The sequence below is a fragment of the Salvelinus fontinalis genome, chromosome 8 (genome assembly GCF_029448725.1).
Source record: "Salvelinus fontinalis isolate EN_2023a chromosome 8, ASM2944872v1, whole genome shotgun sequence".
Lineage (NCBI taxonomy): Eukaryota > Metazoa > Chordata > Actinopteri > Salmoniformes > Salmonidae > Salvelinus > Salvelinus fontinalis.
Genome location: NC_074672.1, coordinates 42259096 through 42276871, shown reverse-complemented (window position 1 = coordinate 42276871; position 17776 = coordinate 42259096). Strand labels below are relative to the sequence as shown.

At 49.9% G+C, this 17776-nt stretch overlaps 1 protein-coding gene across 1 annotated transcript in view; it reads right to left on the bottom strand.

The window, feature by feature from the left end:
• The window catches only part of LOC129861273 (syntenin-1-like), a 45555-nt gene that overhangs the window by 17177 nt on the left and 10602 nt on the right, over positions 1–17776 (bottom strand). The window contains exon 3 of the mRNA XM_055932551.1: positions 15937–16030. Coding sequence (XP_055788526.1) covers positions 15937–16030 — 94 coding nt within the window. The remainder of the gene's footprint in view (positions 1–15936; positions 16031–17776) is intronic.

The following is a 17776-nucleotide window of genomic DNA, read 5'->3' as shown; positions in this document are numbered from 1 at the left end:
GTGTCATAACAGGACAGAGGTGGTGGTGTGTCATAACAGGACAGAGGAGGAGGTGGTGTGTCATAACAGGACAGAGGAGGTGGTGGTGTGTCATAACAGGACAGAGGAGGAGGTGGTGTGTCATAACAGAACAGAGGAGGAGGTGGTGTGTCATAACAGGACAGAGGTGGTGTGTCATAACAGGACAGAGGTGGTGGTGTGTCATAACAGGACAGAGGAGGTGGTGGTGTGTCATAACAGGACAGAGGTGGTGTGTCATAACAGGACAGAGGTGGTGTGTCATAACAGGACAGAGGTGGTGTGTCATAACAGAACAGAGGAGGAGGTGGTGTGTCATAACAGAACAGAGGAGGAGGTGGTGTGTCATAACAGGACAGAGGAGGTGGTGGTGTGTCATAACAGGACAGAGGAGGTGGTGGTGTGTCATAACAGGACAGAGGAGGTGGTGGTGTGTCATAACAGGACAGAGGAGGTGGTGGTGTGTCATAACAGGACAGAGGAGGTGGTGGTGTGTCATAACAGGACAGAGGAGGTGGTGGTGTGTCATAACAGGACAGAGGAGGTGGTGGTGTGTCATAACAGGACAGAGGAGGTGGTGGTGTGTCATAACAGGACAGAGGAGGTGGTGGTGTGTCATAACAGGACAGAGGAGGAGGTGGTGTGTCATAACAGGACAGAGGAGGTGGTGGTGTGTCATAACAGAACAGAGGTGGTGTGTCATAACAGGACAGAGGTGGTGTGTCATAACAGGACAGAGGTGGTGTGTCATAACAGGACAGAGGTGGTGTGTCATAACAGGACAGAGGTGGTGTGTCATAACAGGACAGAGGTGGTGTGTCATAACAGGACAGAGGTGGTGTGTCATAACAGGACAGAGGTGGTGTGTCATAACAGGACAGAGGTGGTGTGTCATAACAGAACAGAGGAGGAGGTGGTGTGTCATAACAGGACAGAGGAGGAGGTGGTGTGTCATAACAGGACAGAGGTGGTGTGTCATAACAGGACAGAGGTGGTGTGTCATAACAGGACAGAGGTGGTGTGTCATAACAGGACAGAGGTGGTGTGTCATAACAGGACAGAGGTGGTGTGTCATAACAGGACAGAGGTGGTGTGTCATAACAGGACAGAGGTGGTGTGTCATAACAGGACAGAGGTGGTGTGTCATAACAGAACAGAGGAGGAGGTGGTGTGTCATAACAGAACAGAGGAGGAGGTGGTGTGTCATAACAGAACAGAGGAGGAGGTGGTGTGTCATAACAGAACAGAGGAGGAGGTGGTGTGTCATAACAGAACAGAGGAGGAGGTGGTGTGTCATAACAGAACAGAGGAGGAGGTGGTGTGTCATAACAGAACAGAGGAGGAGGTGGTGTGTCATAACAGAACAGAGGAGGAGGTGGTGTGTCATAACAGGACAGAGGAGGTGGTGGTGTGTCATAACAGGACAGAGGAGGTGGTGGTGTGTCATAACAGGACAGAGGAGGTGGTGGTGTGTCATAACAGGACAGAGGAGGTGGTGGTGTGTCATAACAGGACAGAGGAGGTGGTGGTGTGTCATAACAGGACAGAGGAGGTGGTGGTGTGTCATAACAGGACAGAGGAGATGGTGGTGTGTCATAACAGGACAGAGGTGGTGTGTCATAACAGGACAGAGGTGGTGTGTCATAACAGGACAGAGGTGGTGTGTCATAACAGGACAGAGGAGGTGGTGGTGTGTCATAACAGGACAGAGGTGGTGTGTCATAACAGGACAGAGGTGGTGTGTCATAACAGGACAGAGGTGGTGTGTCATAACAGGACAGAGGAGGTGGTGGTGTGTCATAACAGGACAGAGGAGGTGGTGGTGTGTCATAACAGGACAGAGGAGGTGGTGTGTCATAACAGGACAGAGGTGGTGTGTCATAACAGAACAGAGGAGGAGGTGGTGTGTCATAACAGAACAGAGGAGGAGGTGGTGTGTCATAACAGGACAGAGGAGGAGGTGGTGTGTCATAACAGGACAGAGGAGGAGGAGGTGTGTAATAACAGAACAGAGGAGGAGGTGTAATAACAGGACAGAGGAGGAGGTGGTGTGTCATAACAGGACAGAGGAGGAGGTGGTGTGTCATAACAGGACAGAGGAGGAGGTGGTGTGTCATAACAGAACAGAGGAGGAGGTGGTGTGTCATAACAGAACAGAGGAGGAGGTGGTGTGTCATAACAGAACAGAGGAGGAGGTGGTGTGTCATAACAGGACAGAGGTGGTGGTGTGTCATAACAGGACAGAGGAGGTGGTGGTGTGTCATAACAGGACAGAGGAGGTGGTGGTGTGTCATAACAGGACAGAGGTGGTGTGTCATAACAGGACAGAGGTGGTGTGTCATAACAGGACAGAGGTGGTGTGTCATAACAGAACAGAGGAGGTGTGTCATAACAGAACAGAGGAGGAGGTGTAATAACAGGACAGAGGAGGAGGTGTAATAACAGGACAGAGGAGGAGGTGGTGTGTCATAACAGGACAGAGGAGGAGGTGGTGTGTCATAACAGAACAGAGGAGGAGGTGGTGTGTCATAACAGAACAGAGGAGGAGGTGGTGTGTCATAACAGGACAGAGGAGGAGGTGGTGTGTCATAACAGGACAGAGGAGGTGGTGGTGTGTCATAACAGGACAGAGGAGGTGTGTCATAACAGGACAGAGGTGGTGTGTCATAACAGGACAGAGGTGGTGTGTCATAACAGGACAGAGGTGGTGTGTCATAACAGGACAGAGGTGGTGTGTCATAACAGGACAGAGGTGGTGTGTCATAACAGGACAGAGGTGGTGTGTCATAACAGGACAGAGGTGGTGTGTCATAACAGGACAGAGGTGGTGTGTCATAACAGGACAGAGGTGGTGTGTCATAACAGGACAGAGGTGGTGTGTCATAACAGGACAGAGGTGGTGTGTCATAACAGGACAGAGGTGGTGTGTCATAACAGGACAGAGGTGGTGTGTCATAACAGGACAGAGGTGGTGTGTCATAACAGAACAGAGGTGGTGTGTCATAACAGAACAGAGGAGGAGGTGGTGTGTCATAACAGGACAGAGGAGGAGGTGGTGTGTCATAACAGAACAGAGGAGGAGGTGGTGTGTCATAACAGAACAGAGGAGGAGGTGGTGTGTCATAACAGAACAGAGGAGGAGGTGGTGTGTCATAACAGGACAGAGGAGGAGGTGGTGTGTCATAACAGGACAGAGGAGGTGGTGGTGTGTCATAACAGGACAGAGGAGGTGGTGGTGTGTCATAACAGGACAGAGGAGGTGGTGTGTCATAACAGGACAGAGGTGGTGTGTCATAACAGAACAGAGGAGGAGGTGGTGTGTCATAACAGGACAGAGGAGGAGGTGGTGTGTCATAACAGGACAGAGGAGGAGGTGGTGTGTCATAACAGGACAGAGGAGGTGGTGGTGTGTCATAACAGGACAGAGGTGGTGTGTCATAACAGGACAGAGGTGGTGTGTCATAACAGGACAGAGGTGGTGTGTCATAACAGAACAGAGGAGGAGGTGGTGTGTCATAACAGAACAGAGGAGGAGGTGGTGTGTCATAACAGAACAGAGGAGGAGGTGGTGTGTCATAACAGGACAGAGGTGGTGTGTCATAACAGGACAGAGGTGGTGTGTCATAACAGGACAGAGGTGGTGTGTCATAACAGGACAGAGGTGGTGTGTCATAACAGAACAGAGGTGGTGTGTCATAACAGGACAGAGGTGGTGTGTCATAACAGAACAGAGGAGGAGGTGGTGTGTCATAACAGGACAGAGGAGGAGGTGGTGTGTCATAACAGGACAGAGGTGGTGTGTCATAACAGGACAGAGGTGGTGTGTCATAACAGGACAGAGGTGGTGTGTCATAACAGGACAGAGGTGGTGTGTCATAACAGAACAGAGGAGGAGGTGGTGTGTCATAACAGAACAGAGGAGGAGGTGGTGTGTCATAACAGAACAGAGGAGGAGGTGGTGTGTCATAACAGAACAGAGGAGGAGGTGGTGTGTCATAACAGAACAGAGGAGGAGGTGGTGTGTCATAACAGAACAGAGGAGGAGGTGGTGTGTCATAACAGAACAGAGGAGGAGGTGGTGTGTCATAACAGGACAGAGGAGGTGGTGGTGTGTCATAACAGGACAGAGGTGGTGTGTCATAACAGAACAGAGGAGGAGGTGGTGTGTCATAACAGGACAGAGGAGGAGGTGGTGTGTCATAACAGGACAGAGGTGGTGTGTCATAACAGGACAGAGGTGGTGTGTCATAACAGGACAGAGGTGGTGTGTCATAACAGGACAGAGGTGGTGTGTCATAACAGAACAGAGGAGGAGGTGGTGTGTCATAACAGAACAGAGGAGGAGGTGGTGTGTCATAACAGAACAGAGGAGGAGGTGGTGTGTCATAACAGAACAGAGGAGGAGGTGGTGTGTCATAACAGAACAGAGGAGGAGGTGGTGTGTCATAACAGAACAGAGGAGGAGGTGGTGTGTCATAACAGAACAGAGGAGGAGGTGGTGTGTCATAACAGGACAGAGGAGGTGGTGGTGTGTCATAACAGGACAGAGGAGGTGGTGGTGTGTCATAACAGGACAGAGGAGGTGGTGGTGTGTCATAACAGGACAGAGGAGGTGGTGGTGTGTCATAACAGGACAGAGGAGATGGTGGTGTGTCATAACAGGACAGAGGAGGTGGTGGTGTGTCATAACAGGACAGAGGTGGTGTGTCATAACAGGACAGAGGTGGTGTGTCATAACAGGACAGAGGTGGTGTGTCATAACAGGACAGAGGAGGTGGTGGTGTGTCATAACAGGACAGAGGAGATGGTGGTGTGTCATAACAGGACAGAGGAGGTGGTGGTGTGTCATAACAGGACAGAGGTGGTGTGTCATAACAGGACAGAGGTGGTGTGTCATAACAGGACAGAGGTGGTGTGTCATAACAGGACAGAGGAGGTGGTGGTGTGTCATAACAGGACAGAGGAGGTGGTGGTGTGTCATAACAGGACAGAGGAGGTGGTGTGTCATAACAGGACAGAGGTGGTGTGTCATAACAGAACAGAGGAGGAGGTGGTGTGTCATAACAGAACAGAGGAGGAGGTGGTGTGTCATAACAGGACAGAGGAGGAGGTGGTGTGTCATAACAGGACAGAGGAGGAGGAGGTGTGTAATAACAGAACAGAGGAGGAGGTGTAATAACAGGACAGAGGAGGAGGTGTAATAACAGGACAGAGGAGGAGGTGGTGTGTCATAACAGGACAGAGGAGGAGGTGGTGTGTCATAACAGAACAGAGGAGGAGGTGGTGTGTCATAACAGAACAGAGGAGGAGGTGGTGTGTCATAACAGGACAGAGGTGGTGGTGTGTCATAACAGGACAGAGGTGGTGGTGTGTCATAACAGGACAGAGGAGGTGGTGGTGTGTCATAACAGGACAGAGGTGGTGTGTCATAACAGGACAGAGGTGGTGTGTCATAACAGGACAGAGGTGGTGTGTCATAACAGGACAGAGGTGGTGTGTCATAACAGAACAGAGGAGGAGGAGGTGTGTCATAACAGAACAGAGGAGGAGGTGTAATAACAGGACAGAGGAGGAGGTGTAATAACAGGACAGAGGAGGAGGTGGTGTGTCATAACAGGACAGAGGAGGAGGTGGTGTGTCATAACAGAACAGAGGAGGAGGTGGTGTGTCATAACAGAACAGAGGAGGAGGTGGTGTGTCATAACAGGACAGAGGAGGAGGTGGTGTGTCATAACAGGACAGAGGTGGTGTGTCATAACAGGACAGAGGTGGTGTGTCATAACAGGACAGAGGTGGTGTGTCATAACAGGACAGAGGTGGTGTGTCATAACAGGACAGAGGTGGTGTGTCATAACAGGACAGAGGTGGTGTGTCATAACAGGACAGAGGTGGTGTGTCATAACAGGACAGAGGTGGTGTGTCATAACAGAACAGAGGAGGAGGTGGTGTGTCATAACAGAACAGAGGAGGAGGTGGTGTGTCATAACAGAACAGAGGAGGAGGTGGTGTGTCATAACAGGACAGAGGTGGTGTGTCATAACAGGACAGAGGTGGTGTGTCATAACAGGACAGAGGAGGAGGTGTAATAACAGGACAGAGGAGGAGGTGTAATAACAGGACAGAGGAGGAGGTGTAATAACAGGACAGAGGAGGAGGTGGTGTGTCATAACAGGACAGAGGAGGTGGTGGTGTGTCATAACAGGACAGAGGTGGTGTGTCATAACAGGACAGAGGTGGTGTGTCATAACAGGACAGAGGTGGTGTGTCATAACAGGACAGAGGTGGTGTGTCATAACAGGACAGAGGTGGTGTGTCATAACAGGACAGAGGTGGTGTGTCATAACAGGACAGAGGTGGTGTGTCATAACAGGACAGAGGTGGTGTGTCATAACAGGACAGAGGTGGTGTGTCATAACAGGACAGAGGTGGTGTGTCATAACAGGACAGAGGTGGTGTGTCATAACAGGACAGAGGTGGTGTGTCATAACAGGACAGAGGTGGTGTGTCATAACAGGACAGAGGTGGTGTGTCATAACAGGACAGAGGTGGTGTGTCATAACAGGACAGAGGTGGTGTGTCATAACAGGACAGAGGTGGTGTGTCATAACAGAACAGAGGAGGAGGTGGTGTGTCATAACAGAACAGAGGAGGAGGTGGTGTGTCATAACAGAACAGAGGAGGAGGTGGTGTGTCATAACAGGACAGAGGTGGTGTGTCATAACAGGACAGAGGTGGTGTGTCATAACAGGACAGAGGTGGTGTGTCATAACAGGACAGAGGTGGTGTGTCATAACAGGACAGAGGTGGTGTGTCATAACAGGACAGAGGTGGTGTGTCATAACAGGACAGAGGTGGTGTGTCATAACAGGACAGAGGTGGTGTGTCATAACAGGACAGAGGTGGTGTGTCATAACAGGACAGAGGTGGTGTGTCATAACAGGACAGAGGTGGTGTGTCATAACAGGACAGAGGTGGTGTGTCATAACAGGACAGAGGAGGTGGTGGTGTGTCATAACAGGACAGAGGAGATGGTGGTGTGTCATAACAGGACAGAGGAGGTGGTGGTGTGTCATAACAGGACAGAGGTGGTGTGTCATAACAGGACAGAGGTGGTGTGTCATAACAGGACAGAGGTGGTGTGTCATAACAGGACAGAGGAGGTGGTGGTGTGTCATAACAGGACAGAGGAGGTGGTGGTGTGTCATAACAGGACAGAGGAGGTGGTGTGTCATAACAGGACAGAGGTGGTGTGTCATAACAGAACAGAGGAGGAGGTGGTGTGTCATAACAGAACAGAGGAGGAGGTGGTGTGTCATAACAGGACAGAGGAGGAGGAGGTGTGTCATAACAGAACAGAGGAGGAGGAGGTGTGTAATAACAGAACAGAGGAGGAGGTGTAATAACAGGACAGAGGAGGAGGTGTAATAACAGGACAGAGGAGGAGGTGGTGTGTCATAACAGGACAGAGGAGGAGGTGGTGTGTCATAACAGAACAGAGGAGGAGGTGGTGTGTCATAACAGAACAGAGGAGGAGGTGGTGTGTCATAACAGGACAGAGGTGGTGGTGTGTCATAACAGGACAGAGGTGGTGGTGTGTCATAACAGGACAGAGGAGGTGGTGGTGTGTCATAACAGGACAGAGGTGGTGTGTCATAACAGGACAGAGGTGGTGTGTCATAACAGGACAGAGGTGGTGTGTCATAACAGGACAGAGGTGGTGTGTCATAACAGAACAGAGGAGGAGGAGGTGTGTCATAACAGAACAGAGGAGGAGGTGTAATAACAGGACAGAGGAGGAGGTGTAATAACAGGACAGAGGAGGAGGTGGTGTGTCATAACAGGACAGAGGAGGAGGTGGTGTGTCATAACAGAACAGAGGAGGAGGTGGTGTGTCATAACAGAACAGAGGAGGAGGTGGTGTGTCATAACAGGACAGAGGAGGAGGTGGTGTGTCATAACAGGACAGAGGTGGTGTGTCATAACAGGACAGAGGTGGTGTGTCATAACAGGACAGAGGTGGTGTGTCATAACAGGACAGAGGTGGTGTGTCATAACAGGACAGAGGTGGTGTGTCATAACAGGACAGAGGTGGTGTGTCATAACAGGACAGAGGTGGTGTGTCATAACAGGACAGAGGTGGTGTGTCATAACAGAACAGAGGAGGAGGTGGTGTGTCATAACAGAACAGAGGAGGAGGTGGTGTGTCATAACAGAACAGAGGAGGAGGTGGTGTGTCATAACAGGACAGAGGTGGTGTGTCATAACAGGACAGAGGTGGTGTGTCATAACAGGACAGAGGAGGAGGTGTAATAACAGGACAGAGGAGGAGGTGTAATAACAGGACAGAGGAGGAGGTGTAATAACAGGACAGAGGAGGAGGTGGTGTGTCATAACAGGACAGAGGAGGTGGTGGTGTGTCATAACAGGACAGAGGTGGTGTGTCATAACAGGACAGAGGTGGTGTGTCATAACAGGACAGAGGTGGTGTGTCATAACAGGACAGAGGTGGTGTGTCATAACAGGACAGAGGTGGTGTGTCATAACAGGACAGAGGTGGTGTGTCATAACAGGACAGAGGTGGTGTGTCATAACAGGACAGAGGTGGTGTGTCATAACAGGACAGAGGTGGTGTGTCATAACAGGACAGAGGTGGTGTGTCATAACAGGACAGAGGTGGTGTGTCATAACAGGACAGAGGTGGTGTGTCATAACAGGACAGAGGTGGTGTGTCATAACAGGACAGAGGTGGTGTGTCATAACAGGACAGAGGTGGTGTGTCATAACAGGACAGAGGTGGTGTGTCATAACAGAACAGAGGTGGTGTGTCATAACAGAACAGAGGAGGAGGTGGTGTGTCATAACAGAACAGAGGAGGAGGTGGTGTGTCATAACAGAACAGAGGAGGAGGTGGTGTGTCATAACAGGACAGAGGTGGTGTGTCATAACAGGACAGAGGTGGTGTGTCATAACAGGACAGAGGTGGTGTGTCATAACAGGACAGAGGTGGTGTGTCATAACAGGACAGAGGTGGTGTGTCATAACAGGACAGAGGTGGTGTGTCATAACAGGACAGAGGTGGTGTGTCATAACAGGACAGAGGTGGTGTGTCATAACAGGACAGAGGTGGTGTGTCATAACAGGACAGAGGTGGTGTGTCATAACAGGACAGAGGTGGTGTGTCATAACAGGACAGAGGTGGTGTGTCATAACAGGACAGAGGTGGTGTGTCATAACAGGACAGAGGTGGTGTGTCATAACAGGACAGAGGTGGTGTGTCATAACAGGACAGAGGTGGTGTGTCATAACAGAACAGAGGAGGAGGTGGTGTGTCATAACAGAACAGAGGAGGAGGTGGTGTGTCATAACAGGACAGAGGTGGTGTGTCATAACAGGACAGAGGTGGTGTGTCATAACAGGACAGAGGTGGTGTGTCATAACAGGACAGAGGAGGAGGTGTAATAACAGGACAGAGGAGGAGGTGTAATAACAGGACAGAGGAGGAGGTGGTGTGTCATAACAGGACAGAGGAGGAGGTGGTGTGTCATAACAGGACAGAGGAGGTGGTGGTGTGTCATAACAGGACAGAGGTGGTGTGTCATAACAGGACAGAGGTGGTGTGTCATAACAGGACAGAGGTGGTGTGTCATAACAGGACAGAGGTGGTGTGTCATAACAGGACAGAGGTGGTGTGTCATAACAGGACAGAGGTGGTGTGTCATAACAGGACAGAGGTGGTGTGTCATAACAGGACAGAGGTGGTGTGTCATAACAGGACAGAGGTGGTGTGTCATAACAGGACAGAGGTGGTGTGTCATAACAGGACAGAGGTGGTGTGTCATAACAGGACAGAGGTGGTGTGTCATAACAGGACAGAGGTGGTGTGTCATAACAGGACAGAGGTGGTGTGTCATAACAGGACAGAGGTGGTGTGTCATAACAGAACAGAGGAGGAGGTGGTGTGTCATAACAGAACAGAGGAGGAGGTGGTGTGTCATAACAGAACAGAGGAGGTGTGTCATAACAGGACAGAGGTGGTGTGTCATAACAGGACAGAGGTGGTGTGTCATAACAGGACAGAGGTGGTGTGTCATAACAGGACAGAGGAGGTGGTGTGTCATAACAGGACAGAGGAGGTGGTGTGTCATAACAGGACAGAGGTGGTGTGTCATAACAGGACAGAGGTGGTGTGTCATAACAGGACAGAGGTGGTGTGTCATAACAGGACAGAGGTGGTGTGTCATAACAGGACAGAGGAGGTGGTGTGTCATAACAGGACAGAGGAGGTGGTGGTGTGTCATAACAGGACAGAGGAGGTGGTGGTGTGTCATAACAGGACAGAGGAGGTGGTGTGTCATAACAGGACAGAGGAGGTGGTGTGTCATAACAGGACAGAGGTGGTGTGTCATAACAGGACAGAGGTGGTGTGTCATAACAGGACAGAGGAGGTGGTGTGTCATAACAGGACAGAGGAGGTGGTGTGTCATAACAGGACAGAGGTGGTGTGTCATAACAGGACAGAGGTGGTGTGTCATAACAGGACAGAGGTGGTGTGTCATAACAGGACAGAGGTGGTGTGTCATAACAGGACAGAGGAGGTGGTGTGTCATAACAGGACAGAGGTGGTGTGTCATAACAGGACAGAGGTGGTGTGTCATAACAGGACAGAGGTGGTGTGTCATAACAGGACAGAGGTGGTGTGTCATAACAGGACAGAGGTGGTGTGTCATAACAGGACAGAGGTGGTGTGTCATAACAGGACAGAGGTGGTGTGTCATAACAGGACAGAGGTGGTGTGTCATAACAGGACAGAGGTGGTGTGTCATAACAGGACAGAGGTGGTGTGTCATAACAGGACAGAGGTGGTGTGTCATAACAGGACAGAGGTGGTGTGTCATAACAGGACAGAGGTGGTGTGTCATAACAGGACAGAGGAGGAGGTGGTGTGTCATAACAGGACAGAGGAGGAGGTGGTGTGTCATAACAGGACAGAGGAGGAGGTGGTGTGTCATAACAGAACAGAGGAGGAGGTGGTGTGTCATAACAGAACAGAGGAGGAGGTGGTGTGTCATAACAGAACAGAGGAGGAGGTGGTGTGTCATAACAGAACAGAGGAGGAGGTGGTGTGTCATAACAGAACAGAGGAGGAGGTGGTGTGTCATAACAGAACAGAGGAGGAGGTGGTGTGTCATAACAGAACAGAGGAGGAGGTGGTGTGTCATAACAGAACAGAGGAGGAGGTGGTGTGTCATAACAGAACAGAGGAGGAGGTGGTGTGTCATAACAGAACAGAGGAGGAGGTGGTGTGTCATAACAGAACAGAGGAGGAGGTGGTGTGTCATAACAGAACAGAGGAGGAGGTGGTGTGTCATAACAGAACAGAGGAGGAGGTGGTGTGTCATAACAGAACAGAGGAGGAGGTGGTGTGTCATAACAGAACAGAGGAGGAGGTGGTGTGTCATAACAGAACAGAGGAGGAGGTGGTGTGTCATAACAGAACAGAGGAGGAGGTGGTGTGTCATAACAGAACAGAGGAGGAGGTGGTGTGTCATAACAGAACAGAGGAGGAGGTGGTGTGTCATAACAGAACAGAGGAGGAGGTGGTGTGTCATAACAGAACAGAGGAGGAGGTGGTGTGTCATAACAGAACAGAGGAGGAGGTGGTGTGTCATAACAGAACAGAGGAGGAGGTGGTGTGTCATAACAGAACAGAGGAGGAGGTGGTGTGTCATAACAGAACAGAGGAGGAGGTGGTGTGTCATAACAGAACAGAGGAGGAGGTGGTGTGTCATAACAGAACAGAGGAGGAGGTGGTGTGTCATAACAGAACAGAGGAGGAGGTGGTGTGTCATAACAGAACAGAGGAGGAGGTGGTGTGTCATAACAGAACAGAGGAGGAGGTGGTGTGTCATAACAGAACAGAGGAGGAGGTGGTGTGTCATAACAGAACAGAGGAGGAGGTGGTGTGTCATAACAGAACAGAGGAGGAGGTGGTGTGTCATAACAGAACAGAGGAGGAGGTGGTGTGTCATAACAGAACAGAGGTGGTGTGTCATAACAGGACAGAGGTGGTGTGTCATAACAGGACAGAGGTGGTGTGTCATAACAGGACAGAGGTGGTGTGTCATAACAGGACAGAGGTGGTGTGTCATAACAGGACAGAGGTGGTGTGTCATAACAGGACAGAGGTGGTGTGTCATAACAGGACAGAGGTGGTGTGTCATAACAGGACAGAGGTGGTGTGTCATAACAGGACAGAGGTGGTGTGTCATAACAGGACAGAGGTGGTGTGTCATAACAGGACAGAGGTGGTGTGTCATAACAGGACAGAGGTGGTGTGTCATAACAGGACAGAGGTGGTGTGTCATAACAGGACAGAGGTGGTGTGTCATAACAGGACAGAGGTGGTGTGTCATAACAGGACAGAGGAGGTGTGTCATAACAGGACAGAGGAGGAGGTGGTGTGTCATAACAGAACAGAGGAGGAGGTGGTGTGTCATAACAGAACAGAGGAGGAGGTGGTGTGTCATAACAGAACAGAGGAGGAGGTGGTGTGTCATAACAGAACAGAGGAGGAGGTGGTGTGTCATAACAGAACAGAGGAGGAGGTGGTGTGTCATAACAGAACAGAGGAGGAGGTGGTGTGTCATAACAGAACAGAGGAGGAGGTGGTGTGTCATAACAGAACAGAGGAGGAGGTGGTGTGTCATAACAGAACAGAGGAGGAGGTGGTGTGTCATAACAGAACAGAGGAGGAGGTGGTGTGTCATAACAGAACAGAGGAGGAGGTGGTGTGTCATAACAGAACAGAGGAGGAGGTGGTGTGTCATAACAGAACAGAGGAGGAGGTGGTGTGTCATAACAGAACAGAGGAGGAGGTGGTGTGTCATAACAGAACAGAGGAGGAGGTGGTGTGTCATAACAGAACAGAGGAGGAGGTGGTGTGTCATAACAGAACAGAGGAGGAGGTGGTGTGTCATAACAGAACAGAGGAGGAGGTGGTGTGTCATAACAGAACAGAGGAGGAGGTGGTGTGTCATAACAGAACAGAGGAGGAGGTGGTGTGTCATAACAGAACAGAGGAGGAGGTGGTGTGTCATAACAGAACAGAGGAGGAGGTGGTGTGTCATAACAGAACAGAGGAGGAGGTGGTGTGTCATAACAGAACAGAGGAGGAGGTGGTGTGTCATAACAGAACAGAGGAGGAGGTGGTGTGTCATAACAGAACAGAGGAGGAGGTGGTGTGTCATAACAGAACAGAGGAGGAGGTGGTGTGTCATAACAGAACAGAGGAGGAGGTGGTGTGTCATAACAGAACAGAGGAGGAGGTGGTGTGTCATAACAGAACAGAGGAGGAGGTGGTGTGTCATAACAGAACAGAGGAGGAGGTGGTGTGTCATAACAGAACAGAGGAGGAGGTGGTGTGTCATAACAGAACAGAGGAGGAGGTGGTGTGTCATAACAGAACAGAGGAGGAGGTGGTGTGTCATAACAGAACAGAGGAGGAGGTGGTGTGTCATAACAGAACAGAGGAGGAGGTGGTGTGTCATAACAGAACAGAGGAGGAGGTGGTGTGTCATAACAGAACAAAGGAGGAGGTGGTGTGTCATAACAGAACAGAGGAGGAGGTGGTGTGTCATAACAGAACAGAGGAGGAGGTGGTGTGTCATAACAGAACAGAGGAGGAGGTGGTGTGTCATAACAGAACAGAGGAGGAGGTGGTGTGTCATAACAGAACAGAGGAGGAGGTGGTGTGTCATAACAGAACAGAGGAGGAGGTGGTGTGTCATAACAGAACAGAGGAGGAGGTGGTGTGTCATAACAGAACAGAGGAGGAGGTGGTGTGTCATAACAGAACAGAGGAGGAGGTGGTGTGTCATAACAGAACAGAGGAGGTGGTGTGTCATAACAGAACAGAGGAGGAGGTGGTGTGTCATAACAGAACAGAGGAGGAGGTGGTGTGTCATAACAGAACAGAGGAGGTGGTGGTGTGTCATAACAGAACAAAGGAGGTGATGTGTCATAACAGAACAGAGGAGGTGGTGGTGTGTCATAACAGGACAGAGGAGGTGGTGGTGTGTAATAACAGGACAGAGGAGGAGGTGTAATAACAGGACAGAGGAGGAGGTGGTGTGTAATAACAGAACAGAGGAGGAGGTGGTGTGTAATAACAGGACAGAGGAGGAGGTGTAATAACAGGACAGAGGAGGAGGTGTAATAACAGGACAGAGGAGGAGGTGTAATAACAGGACAGAGGAGGTGGTGGTGTGTAATAACCGGACAGAGGAGGAGGTGGTGTGTAATAACAGGACAGAGGAGGTGGTGGTGTGTCATAACAGGACAGAGGAGGAGGTGTAATAACAGGACAGAGGAGGTGGTGGTGTGTAATAACAGGACAGAGGAGGTGGTGGTGTGTAATAACCGGACAGAGGAGGAGGTGGTGTGTAATAACAGGACAGAGGAGGTGGTGGTGTGTAATAACAGGACAGAGGAGGAGGTGTAATAACAGGACAGAGGAGGTGGTGGTGTGTAATAACAGGACAGAGGAGGTGGTGGTGTGTCATAACAGGACAGAGGAGGAGGTGGTGTGTCATAACAGGACAGAGGAGGTGGTGGTGTGTAATAACAGGACAGAGGAGGTGGTGGTGTGTAATAACAGGACAGAGGAGGTGGTGGTGTGTAATAACAGGACAGAGGAGGTGGTGGTGTGTAATAACAGGACAGAGGAGGTGGTGGTGTGTAATAACAGGACAGAGGAGGAGGTGGTGTGTAATAACAGGACAGAGGAGGAGGTGGTGTGTAATAACAGAACAAAGGAGGTGTGTGTGAGGGAATGAAGGGAGAGCAATGAGAGGGGTTGCAGAGATATGATTGGAGGAAATGAGGAAGCGGGCGGCAGTGAGAGCTGTGGTTGGGCTGAGGTCCAGTGGTGATGTCATGCAGGGCCATTTCCTTCACCACCTTTCCTGTCTGTCCCCTTCAGGCCTGAGGAAGAAAACTCCCCTCCCCAGCGCTGCCACCAGACCAGCCGTCTCCATGTCAACCATAAGCTAGCTCCACAGGGAGAAAACCAAAGCCCAGAGCACATCCCATACTGAGAAAGAGAGAATGAGAGAGTGAGAGGGGAACAAGTGAAAAAGAGCAGAAAACCACCTTTTTTCCCCCTCCCTGTGGGCCCCTGTCCACCTTCCTTTTATCTTATACACCTCCCTCCCTACCTCTCACCATTGTAATCCCTGCATTGAGAGACTGCTCACTGTGGTCTCCCTGCCCATTTCACCCTCACTCAATGAAAGACGCCGAGACTAAGAGGGGAACGATCCACAGAGTAGGAGCTGAGCTAAAGAACATTCAATAAGACCCCATACCCCCGACTGCCTCTAATCCTCCGCATGTCTTTATCTCCTCTCAACACCACACTACAGAGCCGAAAGGCCTTTCACCACTAACAACAGCCTGATTCAGAGAAGAGCCCCAAACAGACACAAAGATGGAGAGGGAAACCAAGAGACAAAAGGGAGAGTAGGAAAAAAAGTGAGAGACCAGGGCCTGTATTCATAAAGTGTCTCAGAGTTTAAGTGCAGCTCTAGGATCAGTGTTTCCTTTCAGATCATAATGAATAAGATTACATAGACAAGGAAGGACCTGGTCCTAGAGCAGCAAACCTACTCTGAAAAGTTTTGTAAATAGGAACACCCTGGTCTGGAGGAGGGCAACCAACAGGGAAACTACAAAATATGGTCTGTGATACTCTACGTATCTCTGCGTGCAGTTTGAAGGACGTTGCTCAGTAACTTTAGTGCAATGACTAGAAGACATAACAAATGGTATCCACATGTTCATACGACACTGTGGAAGTAGATAAAGAGACACACTGCCAAAATCCCGAGGTATCCCTTTAACGTGTGGCCCAGGCCTCACCTGATGATGGCATCCCCAGCCCAGCAGCCGGTGGCTGGTAGGTCCCCTCGGCGATGGCTGGGGTAGCAGTGGTATGGGCAAATTGGGTCTGAGCCTTGGAGAAAGACAGTAGAGACGTTTATTATGTTGCCACACTGAAACTAAATATATATATATTTTTTCACCTTTATTTAACCAGGTTGGCCAGTTGAGAACAAGTTCTCATTTACAACTGCGACCTGGCCAAGATAAAGCAAAGCGACACAAACAACAACACAGAGTTACACATAGAATAAATAAACGTGCAGACAATAGCACAATTGAAAATCTATGTACAGGGTGTAGTAAGATTAGATGGGTAAGGCAATAAATAGGCCATAGCGGTGATATAATTACAATTTAGCATTAACACTGGTACATGTGTAGATGAATGTGCAGTTAGAGATACTGGGGTGCAAAACAGCAACAACTAAAAATAACAATATGGGGATGAGGTAGTTGGGTGGGATATTTACAGATGGGCTGTGTACAGGTGCAATAATCTGTAAGCTGCTCTGACAGCTGATGCTTAAAGTTAGTGAGGGAGATATGAGTCTCCAGCTTCAGTGATTTTTACAATTCGTTCCAGTCATTGGCAGCAGAGAACTGGAAGTAAAGGTGGCCAAAGGAGGAGTTGGCTTTGAGGATGCCCAGTGAAATATACCTGCTGGGGCGCGTGCTACGGGTGGGTGTTGCTATTGTGACCAGTGAGCTGAGATATGGTGGGGCTTTACCTAGCAAAAACTTACAGATGAACTGGAGCCAGTGGGTTTGGCGACGAATATGTAGCAAGGGCCATCCAACGAGAGCATACAGGTCGCAGTGGTGGGTAGTATACGGGGCTTTGGTGACAAAACGGATGGCACTGTGATAGCAAATTGAATGCAGTCTGAGTCGAGTGTTGGAGGCAAGTTTGTAAATGACATCGCCGAAGTCAAGGATCGGTAGGACGGTCAGTTTTACAAGGGTATGTTTGGCAGCATGAGTGAAGGAGGCTTTGTTGCAAAATATGAAGTCGATTCTAGATTTAACTTTGGATTGGAGATGCTTAATGTGAGTCTGGAAAGAGAGTTTACAGTTTCACCAGACACCTAGGTATTTGTAGTTGTCCACATATTCTAAGTCAGAACCGTCCAGAGTAGTGATGCTAGCCGGGGGGGGCAGGCGGGTGAGGGCAGCAATCAGTTGAAGAGCATGCATTTGGTTTTACTAGCATTTAAGAGCAGTTGGAGGACACGGAAGGAGAGTTGTAGAGCATTGAAACTCGTTTGGAGGTTTGTTAACAGTGTCTAAAGAAGGGCCAGATGTATACAGAATGGTGTTGTCTGCGTAGAGGTGGATCAGAGAATCACCAGCAGCAAGAGCGACATCATTGATATATACAGAGAAAGGAGTCGGTCTGAGAATTGAACCCTGTGGCACCCCCATAGAGACTGCTATAGGTCCGGACAACGGGCCCTCTGATTTGACACGCTGAACTCTGTCTGAGAACCAGGCGAGGCAGTCATTTGAGAAGCCAAGGCTTGTGAGTGACAGAGTCAAAAGCCTTGGCCAGGTCGATGAAGACGGCTGCACAGTACTGTCTTTTATCGATGGCGGTTATGATATCGTTTTGGACCTTGAGCGTGGCTGAGGTGCACCCATGACCAGCTCGGAAACCAGATTGCATTGTGGAGAAGGTACAGTGGGATTCGAAATGGTCGGTGATCTGTTTATTAACTTGGCTTTCGAAGACCTTAGAAAGGCAGGGCAGGATGGATATAGGTCTAACAGTTTGAGTCTAGAGTGTCTCCTCCTTTGAAGAGGGGGATGACATCGGTAG